This window comes from Oncorhynchus kisutch, linkage group LG16 (genome assembly GCF_002021735.2).
Source record: "Oncorhynchus kisutch isolate 150728-3 linkage group LG16, Okis_V2, whole genome shotgun sequence".
NCBI classification, from domain to species: Eukaryota; Metazoa; Chordata; class Actinopteri; order Salmoniformes; family Salmonidae; genus Oncorhynchus; species Oncorhynchus kisutch.
The window spans coordinates 25,386,134-25,398,445 of NC_034189.2; the positions used below are offsets into that span (position 1 = coordinate 25,386,134).

The window sequence follows — 12,312 nt, forward strand, 5'->3', positions numbered from 1 at the left end:
GATTTTTGAGCATGTCAAATTTCTTATGGTAAATGCCCATTGAACCATATTGCAAATGCCCGTACACTTGCAATAAGATTCAACAGTGAAAAAACATCACAAAATGGACATGATGAAGTCAACACAATGAGCGATGGAAAGGAACAACTATCACTGCCCGGCCATCCCGAGTACTTCAGGCCAGTCAATTTAGCATTTCTGCAGGATTTTTGAGCATGTCAAATTTCTTATGGTATTTGGCCCCAAAAAAAGTGACTTTTGACTTTGATTTTTGACTTCCTATGAAATCATATTGCAAATGGACAAATCATATTCCTTATGCACAAGTAAAAAAAAAAAAATGATAATACAATTTTACAAATGTATATTCATATAGTTCTTACACATGATGAATTGACATAAAATCTAAACAATTTCGAAAAACGGTCCAGAAAGCACTTTTTTACGAGGGTGGTAAGTTTTTAAAAAAGTTCACATTTTTGACTTTTGACTTCCTATGAAATCATATTGCAAATGGACAAAACATATTTCTTATGCGCATGTAAAAATAAAAATAAATTATGCTAATAGAATTGGACAAAAGTATATTCATACAGTTCTTATACATGTGTAATTGACACAAAAATTGAAAGAATTTCGAAAAACGGTCCAGCAAGCACTTTTTTAAGGGGTGATAAGTTTTGACCAAAAAATCATTTTTTCAAAATTTTGCTTTTGGATGTTGACTTGAGGTCCATTTCCAATATGAAAAACCATGGTGGAGCGCACTCGCCCCCTGTTGGATTTTTGAAGTGTTACAACTGGCAATAGCCATATGACATTTGCCATCAACTTTGCATGAATAAACGTCCAATTGGGTGGTATTGACCAATGTGTATATGGTTTGTCCGATGCCAATGACTTGCCATTCATTTTTGTCCATTTCAGGGGGGACTTCCCTTACATATTGTTACGCCACTTGTTTTGCCGGGTCTTGGTCTTTGGGAGAACCCGTGGAAAGGAAGGGGTTAACGGCCAATGTGATTATCCGGATCTTGTGATCCAGAGCTGAGCCATGAATGAGTGCCTTTTATGTGCAGTGAGCAGACTGCATCTCAGCCGGTAAAGCTGCCTGAAAACCACACATCGCGGTGAGTTGGATGAAATGGAATGATTACCTGTATATAGATCTGTTCATGTGCTGTATGTATTGTTTGTGAAATCATGTTTGCCTATTTGAACTGACCTGCTTCTATGAATGTTCCTATGCATCTCTGACAAGTTTGAGAGACAGCTTTGCTGCACCCGTGGTGTCATTCGTGAGCGATCCAGATTGTTTTTTAAGAGTTGCTGACCATACAACCGTAGCTTTTCCATATAATTATTTCAAATGGCAAGATTTAAAGATGTTTGTAGAACTATGAGAGGGCTAATCTGCCTGGAGAAAAACATTTCACTGAGGGAATTACATGCACTGGCATTTCGTCTGGTTTTCTAACAGAGTGGGTCATTCATTCATAGCCTCCTGGACTCCAATACTCTCAGCCCCCATCTAATGGTGAATGGACTTTATAGTAGCACATGACAACAGGCACTGATGTTGATATACTGTATTCTACAAATAAAGAAGGTTGAACTGAATGAGAACCGAACCACCTCGCTGACAGTAAACAACTTTACTATGTTCCTCTAGCCAGAAAATGCTTGTTAGTGTATTCTTTCTACCTGTGTAACAGTGCTGTAATGAACTCATGTCAACATTCCAAAATTCAAGATGGACCAATACATCTCAAAGGTGAAAAATGGTTATACATTTTGGAATGGTTATACAATTTTGGTCCTGAAGGTCTACTGCAGCTGCTGGTCCCAAGATCTGGGACCAAATGCCATTTGAAATCATTTCAAATACTTTAGCTGTGTTTCATTGAGCTTCCCTGTTGCAAACCCCACCCACATAGCAACCCAGGCAGGTTGAAGCAAACGCTTAAAGTTCGTAAAAGATTACAAATAGTATTTGAACCCAGGTTTGCCTGGGACAGCTGATTTAACTATCTTGTCAGTCAATTATATGTACAATTCAGCAGATGTTTAGGTGAGTGATTAGCGTGTTGGCTGCTTGTTTATGTTTAACTCCTGGAAAATAGTTTTTGGTAATTAGTACTCTCAATAACTAAACCATGATGCCCTTGTCGTTTTGATTTGAGGGTGGATATTGGGAGTTATGGCGCCATGTATCTGAATCCCCTGGTAAACTGGCTAGTTGACACCGAGAAGTGAGGTGTTGGGAGGCTGTAGCTCTGCCTCTTGGCCATGGAGACAGGGGGGCCTGGTCAGCCCGGTCAGCCAGGCCCGGTGCTGGGGCTTCGGAGTCTCTCCTTTGCCTACCAGGGATTGCTAGAGATCCCCTACGAAGTCATACTAGCCCAGCGAGACACCCTGGAAGTGTTGGACCTCAGCTACAACCTGCTGGAGGAGTATCCTTCTGCTCTGAGCCCTGTAGAGACAGAGGCAAATACACACGTGCTACACACACACACATCTGAATTCCATCTCTCTCTTTCATGCACCAATCAGAGACATGCTATGCATGTGTACTATACTATTAACACACAGTCTACCTGGCAATGTTTCTCCTTCATTCAGCTGCCAACGGAGCCCAGCTCTCCTGGGTGAACTGGAGAAGCTCAGCACTCTGATCCTGGACTGCAACAGCTACTCGTCCCACGTCAAGTTCCCCTACATGCCTAGTGTCACCACCGTGTGGATCAACAAGAACAAGGTCGGCAACCTGCCCATCTTCGTTGAGGAGATCCGAAGCAAGTTCCCCAACATCAAGTAAGACTGGCTTTTACTGAAGCCATTGGGGCAGTGTGTGCGTGTGTGTTTTTGCCTGGGTGACAGTTTCTGTTGAAGCCAACATCTTTGTTGTTTTCATTCCAAACTGCGTTCAGTAGGGTGCAACATTGTGGAGCATTGAACAGACATGTTAACACAACATAAAAAACATGAAACCAGAACACAAACACCATTTTCAAGTTTTAATGTCACATGCACAAGTACAATGCAGTAATACATAAATCAATGTAATCCTAAAAACAACGTAAATTAGAACAAACAAGAAATACAAATAAGATAAGAACAACACAAGAAAGTAAGTAAGCTATATACATGGTCAGTTCCAATACCATATTTACAATGTGCAGGTGTACTGGAGTGATAGAGGGAGATACAGTGAGGGGAAAAAGTATTTGATCCCCTGCTGATTTTGTACATTTTCCCACTGACAAAGAAATGATCAGTCTATAATTTTAATGGTAGGTTTATTTGAACAATGAGAGGGAATAACCAAAAAATCCTGAAAAACGCATGTCAAAAATTTTATAAATTAATTTGCATTTTAAATGAGGGAAATAAGTATTTGACCCCTCTGCAAAACATGACTTAGTACTTGGTGGCAAAACCCTTGTTGGCAATCACAGAGGTCAGACATTTCTTGACGTTGGCCACCAGGTTTGCACACGTCTCAGGAGGGATTTTGTCCCACTCCTCTTTGCAGATCTTTTCCAAGTCATTAAGGTTTCAAGGATGACGTTTAGCAACTCGAACCTTCAGCTCCCTCCACAGATTTTCTATGGGATTAAGGTCTGGAGACTGGCTAGGCCACTCCAGGACCTTAATGTCCTTCTTCTTGAGCCACTCCTTTGTTGCCTTGGCCGTGTGTTTTGGGTCATTGTCATGCTTGAATACCCATCCACGACCCATTTCCAATGCCCTGGCTGAGGGAAGGAGGTTCTCACCCAAGATTTGACGGTACATGGCCCCTTCCATTGTCCTTTTGATGCGGTGAAGTTGTCCTGTCCCCAAAGCAGAAAAACACCCCCAAAGCATAATGTTTCCACCTCCATGTTTGACGGTGGGGATGGTGTTCTTGGATTCATAGGCAGCATTCCTCCTCCTCCTCCAAACACGGCGAGTTGAGTTGATGCCAAAGAGCTCCATTTTGGTCTCATCTGACCACAACACTTCCACCCAGTTGTCCTCTGAATCATTCAGATGTTCATTGGCAAACTTCAGACGGGCATGTATATGTGCTTTCTTGAACAGGGGGACCTTGCGGGCACTGCAGGATTTCAGTCCTTCACGGCGTAGTGTGTTACCAATTGTTTTCTTGGTGACTATGGTCCCAGCTGCCTTGAGATCATTGACAAGATCCTCCCGTGTAGTTCTGGGCTGATTCCTCACCGTTCTCATGATCATTGCAACTCCACGAGGTGTTATCTTGCATGGAGCCCCAGGCTGAGGGAGATTGACAGTTCTTTTGTGTTTCTTCCCTTTGCGAATAATCACCAAGCTGCTTGGCGATGGTCTTGTAGCCCATTCCAGCCTTGTGTAGGTCTACAATCTTGTCCCTGACATCCTTGGAAAGCTCTTTGGTCTTGGCCATGGTGGAGAGTTTGGAATCTGATTGATTGATTGCTTTTGTGGACAGGTGTCTTTTATACAGGTAACAAACAGATTAGGAGCACTCCCTTTAAGAGTGTGCTCCTAATCTCAGCTCGTTACCTGTATAAAAGACACCTGGGAGCCAGAAATCTTTCTGATTGAGAGGGGGTCAAATACTTATTTCCCTCATTAAAATGCAAATCAATTTATAAAATTTTTGACGTGAGTTCTTCTGGATTTTTGTTGTTGTTATTCTGTCTCTCACTGTTCAAATAAACCTACCATTAAAATTATAGAGTGATCATTTCTTTGTCAGTGGGCAAACGTACAAAATCAGCAGGAGATCAAATACTTTTTTCCCTCACTGTATGTAAAGGAGTATGGTGACTCGGCATTTAAGTGTTGTTGTCTGACCTCTGGATGTTTTTACTTCCTGTAGGATTCTCAGCATGATGAACAATGAATCAGCACCCAGCTACTTCAATGGAGGGAGTCTAGACCAGTACATAGACTACAGGTGAGCTTGAGTGAACACAGCTGATACACTAAAGCTGCACCTCTTTGATCAGGTGTATTTTTAGATTCAGATGAGAAGGATGTGTTGTGTAACCTCCACAGGTCATAGGAATATGACATGATTCTATAACTCAAAATAAGTTGGAGTTAAAATTGTGTGATATGCAGTGCATTCGGAAAGTATTCAGACCCATTGACTTTTTCCATTTTGTTACATTACAGCCTTGTTAAAAAATTGATTAAATTGTTTTTTTCCCCCATCAATCTACACACAAAAAAACACTTGCGGGTCGGTTTTGGAACGCGGGCCGGGCCGCCTGTTACCGACCCCTGCTATATACCAGACTTACTGTTCCTCATCAATATGTTCTGGTTTATGCTTTTTGTGTCTCGCCCACCAACATATTCCTCCTCTGGCCAAACAGGCAGTATGTGATCAGTCAGATCCCAAGCCTGAAGATCCTGGATGACACTGAGGTTTTGGAGAAAGAGAGAGCGCAGGCTAAGAAGACCTATAGAATGCAGAGGACCAGGGAAGGCAGCAAAAAGAGGAAGGAACTTCAACATTAAACCCTCCATAACACTGCTCCTTATCGAACTGAACTTCAAAGATTTATCAAGATGAGAAAAATAAATCATTGTATAGTTAGATGACTAGTTCAAGGCAAGTTAGCACAATTTCAAATATATTTTCAACATGTTTATCAAAATTAAAATGGGATAATTTCTCTTATGACTTTATGGTTGAGGGGGTTCTAAGCTGAAATATGAAATTGTTTTAAGATGGTCATACCATGGAGCATTTAGCTATTTGATTTGGAATTTTAGGACCCCTTCAGGTACAACACATATTTGCAAAAATATTGAATTTGGCCTTTACTACTATAGCACATAGAAATACATTGAATAACACATTCATAAATGGCTAAAAAGACAGTCAGAAAATAAATCATTAGGAACAAGTGTCTGTCCTCTTTCTAAAAGATATAAGAATGCTCAGGAAATATACAGTATCAGTCTAAAGTTTGAACACCTACTCATTCAAGGGTTTTTCTTTATTTTTTTACTATTTTCTACATTGTAGAATAATTGTGAAGACATTAAAACTATGAAATAACACATATGGAATCATGTAGTTACCAAAAAGAACATGTTAAACAAATCTGAACATATTTTAGATTCTTCAAAGTAGCCACCCTTTGCCATGATGACAGCTTCGCACACTCTTGGCATTCTCTCAACCAGCTCTACTTGGAATGATTTCCCAACAGTCTTAAGTAGTTCCAACATATGCTAAGTACTTGTTTGCTGCTTTTCCTTCACTTTGCGGTCCAATTCATCCCAAACCATCTCAATTGGGTTGAGGTCGGGGGATTGTGGAGGTCAGGTCATCTGATTCAGCACTCCATCATGCCCCTCCTTGGTCAAATAGCCCTTACACATCCTAGAGGTGTGTTGGGTCATTGTCCTGTTGAAAAACAAATGATAGTGGGACTAAGCGTAAACCAGATGGTTTGGTGTATCACTGCAGAATGCTCTTGTAGCCATGCTGGTTAAGTGTGCCTTGAATTCTAAATAAATCACAGACAGAATCACCAGCTAAGCACCCCCACACCATCACACCTCCTCCATGCTTCACGTTTGGTACCACACTGGCAGAGATCATCTGTTCACTTACTCTGTATCTCACAAAGACATGGCGGTTGGAACCAAATCTCCCCAATTTCGACTCCAGACCAAAGGACACATTTCCACCGATCTAATGTCCATTGCTCGTGTTTCTTGGCCCAAGCAATTCTCTTCTTCTTATTGGTGTCCTTTAGTGGTTTCTTTGTAGACATTTGACCACGAAGGCCTGATTCACGCAGTCTCCTCTGAACAGTTGATGTTCAGATGTCTGTGACTTGCACTCTATGAAGCATTTATATGGGCTGCAAGTTAAGGCTGGTAACTCTAATGAACTTATCCTCTGCAGCAGAGGTAAATCTGGGTCTTCCTTTCCTGTGGCGGCACTCATGAGAGCCAGTTTAATCATACCGCTTGATGGATTACATTGTTTCCTACCTCAATCTACTCACAATGCCCCATAATGACAAAAAGAAAACAGATATTTAGAATTTTTAATAATGTAAAGAATAAAAAATAACAAAAACATATTTACAAAATTGTTGTTGAAGCAGTGATTACAGCCTCGAGTCTTCTTGGATATGATGCTACAAGCTTGGCACACCTGTATTGGCACACCATTATTCTCTGCAGATCCTCTCAAGCTCTGTCAGGATGGATGGGGAGCGTCGCTGCACAGCTATTTGCAGGTCTCTCCATAGATGTTCGATCGGGTTCAAGTCCGAGCTCAGGCTGGGCCACTCAATGACATTCAGAGACATGTCCCGAAGCCAATCCTGTGTTGTCTTGGTTGCGGAGTTGTTGTTAGGTGAACCTTCGCCCCAGTCTGAAGACCTGAGCGATCTGGAGAAGTTTTCATCAGGGATCTCTCTGTACTTTGCTCTGTTCATCTTTGCCTCGATCCTGACTAGTATCCCAGTCCCTGCCGCTGAAAAACAACCCCTCAGCATGATGCTGCCACCACCATGCTTCACCGTAGGGATGGTGCCAGGTTTCCTCCAGATGTGATGCTTGGCATTCAGGCCAAAGTGTTCAATCTTGGTTTCATCAGACTAGGGAATCTTCTTTCTCATGGTCTGAGAGTCCTTTAGGTGCCTTTTAGCAAACTCCAAGCAGACGGTCATGTGCCTTTTACTGAGGAGTGGCTTCTGCCTGGCCACTCTACCATAAAGAATTGTTTGGTGGAGTGCTGCAGAAATGGTTGTCCTTCTGGAAGGTTCTCCGATCTCCACAGAGGAACTCTGGAGCTCTGTCAGAGTGAGCATCTGGTTCTTGATCACCTCCCTGACCAAGGCCCTTCTTCCCCCGATTGCTCAGTTTAGCCATGTGGCCAGCTCTAGGAAGAGTCTTGGTGGTTCCAAACTTCATCCATTTAAGAATGATGGAGGCCGCTGTGTTCTTGGTGACCTTCAACACTGCAAAAATGTTTTGGTACCCTACAGACAATTCCTTCGACCTCATGGCTTGGTTTTTGCGCTGACATGCACTGTCAACTGTGGGACCTTATATAGACAGGTGTGTGCCTTTCCAAATCATGTCCAATCAATTGAATTTACCACAAGTGGACTCCAATCAAGTTGTAGAAACATCTCAAGGATGAACAATGGAAACAAGATGCACCAGAGCTCAATTTGAGTATTCTTCTATAAATAGGTTTCGATTTTTTTTAAATTATTCTTTACATTTGTAAAAAATGTTTTTTTTAAACTTTGTCATTATGGGGTATTGTGTGTAGATTGACGAGACAAACAAATAATTTAATACATTTTAGAATACGGCTGTAACGTAACAAAATGTGGAAAAAGGGAAGGGGGTTCTGAATACTTTCTGAATGCACTGCATACAAAAGTGTGTGGACATCCCTTCAAATGAGTGGATTCGGCCATTTCAGCTATACCGGTCACTGACAGGTGTATAAAATTTAGCACACAGATATGCAATTTCTATAGACAAACATTGGGAGTAGAATGGCCTTACTGAAGAGCTCAGCCACCTTTCCAACAAGTCAGTTAGTCAAATTTCTGCTCTGCTATGAATCACGCTTCACCATCTGGCAGTCCGATTAACGAATCTGGGTTTGGGTGATTCCAGGAGAACGCTACCTGCCCGAACGCATAGTGCCAAATGCAATGTTTGGTGGAGGAGAATGGAGGATCTGGGTTGTTTTTCATGGTTTGGGCTAGGCCCCTTATTTTCAGTGAAGGGAAATCTTAATGCTACAGCATACAACAACATTTTAGATGATTCTGTGCTTCCAACTTTGTGGCAACAGTTTGGGGAAGGACTTTTCCTGTTTCAGTATGCCCCAGTGCACAAAGCGAGGTATATATAGAAATGGTTTGTCAAGAACGGTGTGGAAGAACTTGACTGGCCTGCACAGAGCCCTGACCACAACCCCATCGGACACCTTTGGGATTAATTGGAATGTCGACTTCGAGCCAAGCCTAATCGCTCAACATCAGTGCCCGACCTCACTAATGCCCTTGTGGCTGAATGGAAGCAAGTCCCCGCAGCAGTGTTCCAACATCTAGTGGAAAGCCTTCTCAGAAGAGTGAAGGCTGTTATAGCAGCAAAGGAGGGACAAACTCCATATTAATGCCCATGATTTTGGAATGAGAGGTTCGACAAGCAGGTGTCCACATACTTTTGGTCTTGTAGCGTACATGCCCTATCCAGAGTAGCCTACTCTCCCTTCTCTCACAGCTGGAAATGCTAGCAAATCTTCACCCTCTTCCATGGCTGTTAGCTATCTACCTATCTACCTTGCTACAAATGCATTTGGAGTTACAATGATAAATACATCAACATAGCTATCTAGCTAATATGAAGTTAGCAAGCTGTTGATATTTAATTCACGTAGCTAGCTATACAGTATGTAAAGTTAGCTAACTAGCAAACATTACATTAGCAGCTAATATGATTTAGCATGCACATTACGCTTCTGTAGCAAGCTAGCTAGCTATCGTTTTTGATCATTTTCAAAATATATTTACTTAGTACTTGAATAGGTTCTCCCATTGCCTCCATTTTCAGGGTCCTTAGAAAAACGAAATAATGGGAAATCTTTGAAGTTTCCGGCAGCAGCTAAACACAGCCAGCCATGTGAACAATTGGAGGACAAACAACAGACTAGCTGTGTTCGAATACTCATACTAACTGAACCATTTGTGATGTGAATTGAGTATATAGCATTGTAATGACCTGGCTAGATCATAATTGTCCAGACAGAGGATTGAGTTTACGATTCATGGTTTATTCCCAACTCCCACACAGGCTACTGTTTGGCCATAGCCCACGCCAAATAAATGAAAGGTACCAGTATAAAACAACCGTGACCTTCTCTTGTGAAGACCAAGTGTAAGAGAGAGAACAATGGCTAAAACATGGTCTTAAACTTGCAATGCCCCCCCCACCACTCCACCAACCACCAGGATGCCCGGCATCCGAACATTCCAGGCATTCCCGTGATTGGCAGATAGCATGTTGATTGGCATGTCGAACCCCACGAACACTGGGTACTGGTAAGTACAACACAACCAACTAACAGCATAACACACAGCTGGTTGTGCGGGTCGCTACATAGCCCCCCCACCACAAAGTCCCTCATCCCGAGGGAACAAACAAAGTCTCTGAAGTGATCCGGAGGTCTCCTATGCCTGCGTGGCCGTTATGGTCACAGAGTGTCCAGATGAGAAACAGGGGGCTCAGTCCGTAGTAGGGGGCTGCCCTTCTGGGGCCCAGGTGATGAAGGCAGGGACATGGGGGACAAGGATGAGGGAATGGGGAATACAGTCTGTGGCTCTGGGAAACCACGCGGTGACACAGGGATGGAGACTGGGGGAGTGGACTGTCTGGAGCCTGGAGAATGTCATTGCCAGAGAGGGGAATTGTGGGGGTCCCTGTGGTTTGGGGAGAAGATGCCCCTCTGTATGGCGCTAGCCTGTCCCGGTGCAGTGCAACCTTTCTCCCCCTTGGACAATTTATTAGTTATGCTGTCTTTGTTAGTTATGCTGTCTTTACAAACCACATAGCCTATAGTTAAAAGTGACAAGTTTGGTGCATAAGTAGTCAACTAACGTTAGGTAGCTAGCTAACATACCGGTACATACTGCTGTAATGATATGCTATCTAAATACGCAACGTTTATTGACTTGATTATTCCTGTCATTCTTAGCTTAGCTAAATGGTATAGTCATTGTGCGTTCTTAATGGACATTCGCATGCTTTCGTGAATTCGCTCTGGCTATCTACTCAGATTTCAGAGCACTCGTCTGGGTGTACCAGAGCCAGAATAATGAATTTAGTAGCGCTCAACACCTGTTGAAAATGGCCGGTGTCAGTAAACGGCGGCAAAAAAGCGCAATTAAATTGTTGCCAGCAGCACAGTTACAGTCACCAATGATCTGGATAACATGTAAACAGCCTAACCAGCTCTGCTAGGGCGAGTAAAATGGTCAGAGTGGTCTGATTTGTGTCTGGAAGTAGCTAGAAAGCTAGCCAACGTTAGCTTGGGTGCTTGAATTTACGAGCACACTCTGGCACTCCACATTGAATTTAAGAACACACCCGAAGTCGTAAGATGTCTAACTAGTAATTTGATATGCTAACTAGCTACAGTAGCAAGCATCAACTTCCAGTAGACAGGCGAAGAGCTAGTACGCTCAACTGAAAGCATACTGTTTGTTTACAGTATACTAAAATGAACTAATAGCATATAGTATGTAGTATATACTCATTAAGTATGTAGTATACAGTATGTTAGTATGGGTCACCGAACAGAGCTACTGAGTTTGGTCTTCCAATATGGCGCTTGGTGCAGTTGCTAGATGATTTGTGACAACAGCAAGCCCTCTATACATCTATTTAAAACAAGTAATGATACATCTTTATCTTGTGGCATTAAACGTTAACTGTAATAAAAAGTAATACACAGCACATGACCTTGAGTTCTGATGCGGTTTTAAATGGATGATAGACAATGACATACCTTGTCTAAATGGATATTCATGTGATAAGATTAATCTATTGAGTAAGGTAAGAAATTATGTCATACATTAGCAATCAAGCTATACAGGTGACTGGCCTATAGTCTTTCAATGCAAAAATATACTGGCTTGTTTGCACTTTTCTGAGATTCTGAGCAGTGGTTGGTCAGATCAGAAAAACACCTGCCCAACACTATTTGAAGAAGATGTTATCATCCATATTATGAGTTAACCATTCAGAAAGAAAACAAAAACAAATGTTAACTTGTCTCACTCACTACCTCACTACTTCGGTTTATGGCATGGCCACCATCATCTTTGGTGCTCTGCATTTACGTGCACGTGGAAATTATAGTAAAAAATCATGACATTTTTGGCATGAGGTTAGCAGTTCAAAATCACATTTTAATAATAACTAGTGACGATCCAACGTCATTAGCTACCCTTCTGCCCACTTCAGCTGTACAGAGAAGAAAATTGGTATATGTGACTATTGTTTTTTTTGTTGCAATTATTTGTTATCTTGACCATATGCTTTTAAAGTAAAATTACTGCATTTGAGGTCGAGGGCTGTGACAGCATAACTAGCTAGCCAGTAACGTTGATTGCTCTTCAAAATTTGCTCGATAGCCAGGCTATAGTTACTATTTAACATAAACTCACCCCATTCCGTACAAATGTGCGCAAACGCAACATTCAAACGAGGCTACAAAGAAAACTAATGGGACTGTAGCGACTTTGTTGACGTCGAAATCGGGGGTGT

The 12,312-nt window shown here is 42.0% G+C and overlaps 1 protein-coding gene across 2 annotated transcripts; it reads left to right on the plus strand.

The window, feature by feature from the left end:
• Positions 1–1,053: 1,053 nt before the first annotated feature.
• On the plus strand, positions 1,054–5,968 carry LOC109906257 (U2 small nuclear ribonucleoprotein A'-like). 2 transcript variants are annotated; one of them, XM_031792088.1, is made up of 4 exons: positions 1,054–1,130; positions 2,623–2,814; positions 4,862–4,939; positions 5,364–5,968. In XM_031792088.1, exons 1-4 carry the CDS (start codon positions 1,072–1,074, stop codon positions 5,506–5,508), a joined length of 474 nt encoding a protein of 157 aa, XP_031647948.1. In that variant the 5' UTR covers positions 1,054–1,071; the 3' UTR covers positions 5,509–5,968. The 2 variants fall into 2 exon arrangements, with proteins under 2 accessions (XP_031647948.1, XP_031647947.1); XM_031792087.1 differs by lacking the exon at positions 1,054–1,130 and adding an exon at positions 2,069–2,453 and having other exon boundaries at positions 2,635–2,814.
• Positions 5,969–12,312: the final 6,344 nt, after the last annotated feature.

Bases quoted from the DNA above. Each gene is read 5' to 3' on its own strand.
- LOC109906257 (XM_031792087.1), top strand. From the start codon at position 2,290: ATGGAGACAGGGGGGCCTGGTCAGCCCGGTCAGCCAGGCCCGGTGCTG. The intron at 2,454-2,634 runs GTATCCTTCTGC...CTGCCAACGGAG, and splicing joins AGCTACAACCTGCTGGAGGA to CCCAGCTCTCCTGGGTGAAC. The intron at 4,940-5,363 runs GTGAGCTTGAGT...CTGGCCAAACAG, and splicing joins GACCAGTACATAGACTACAG to GCAGTATGTGATCAGTCAGA.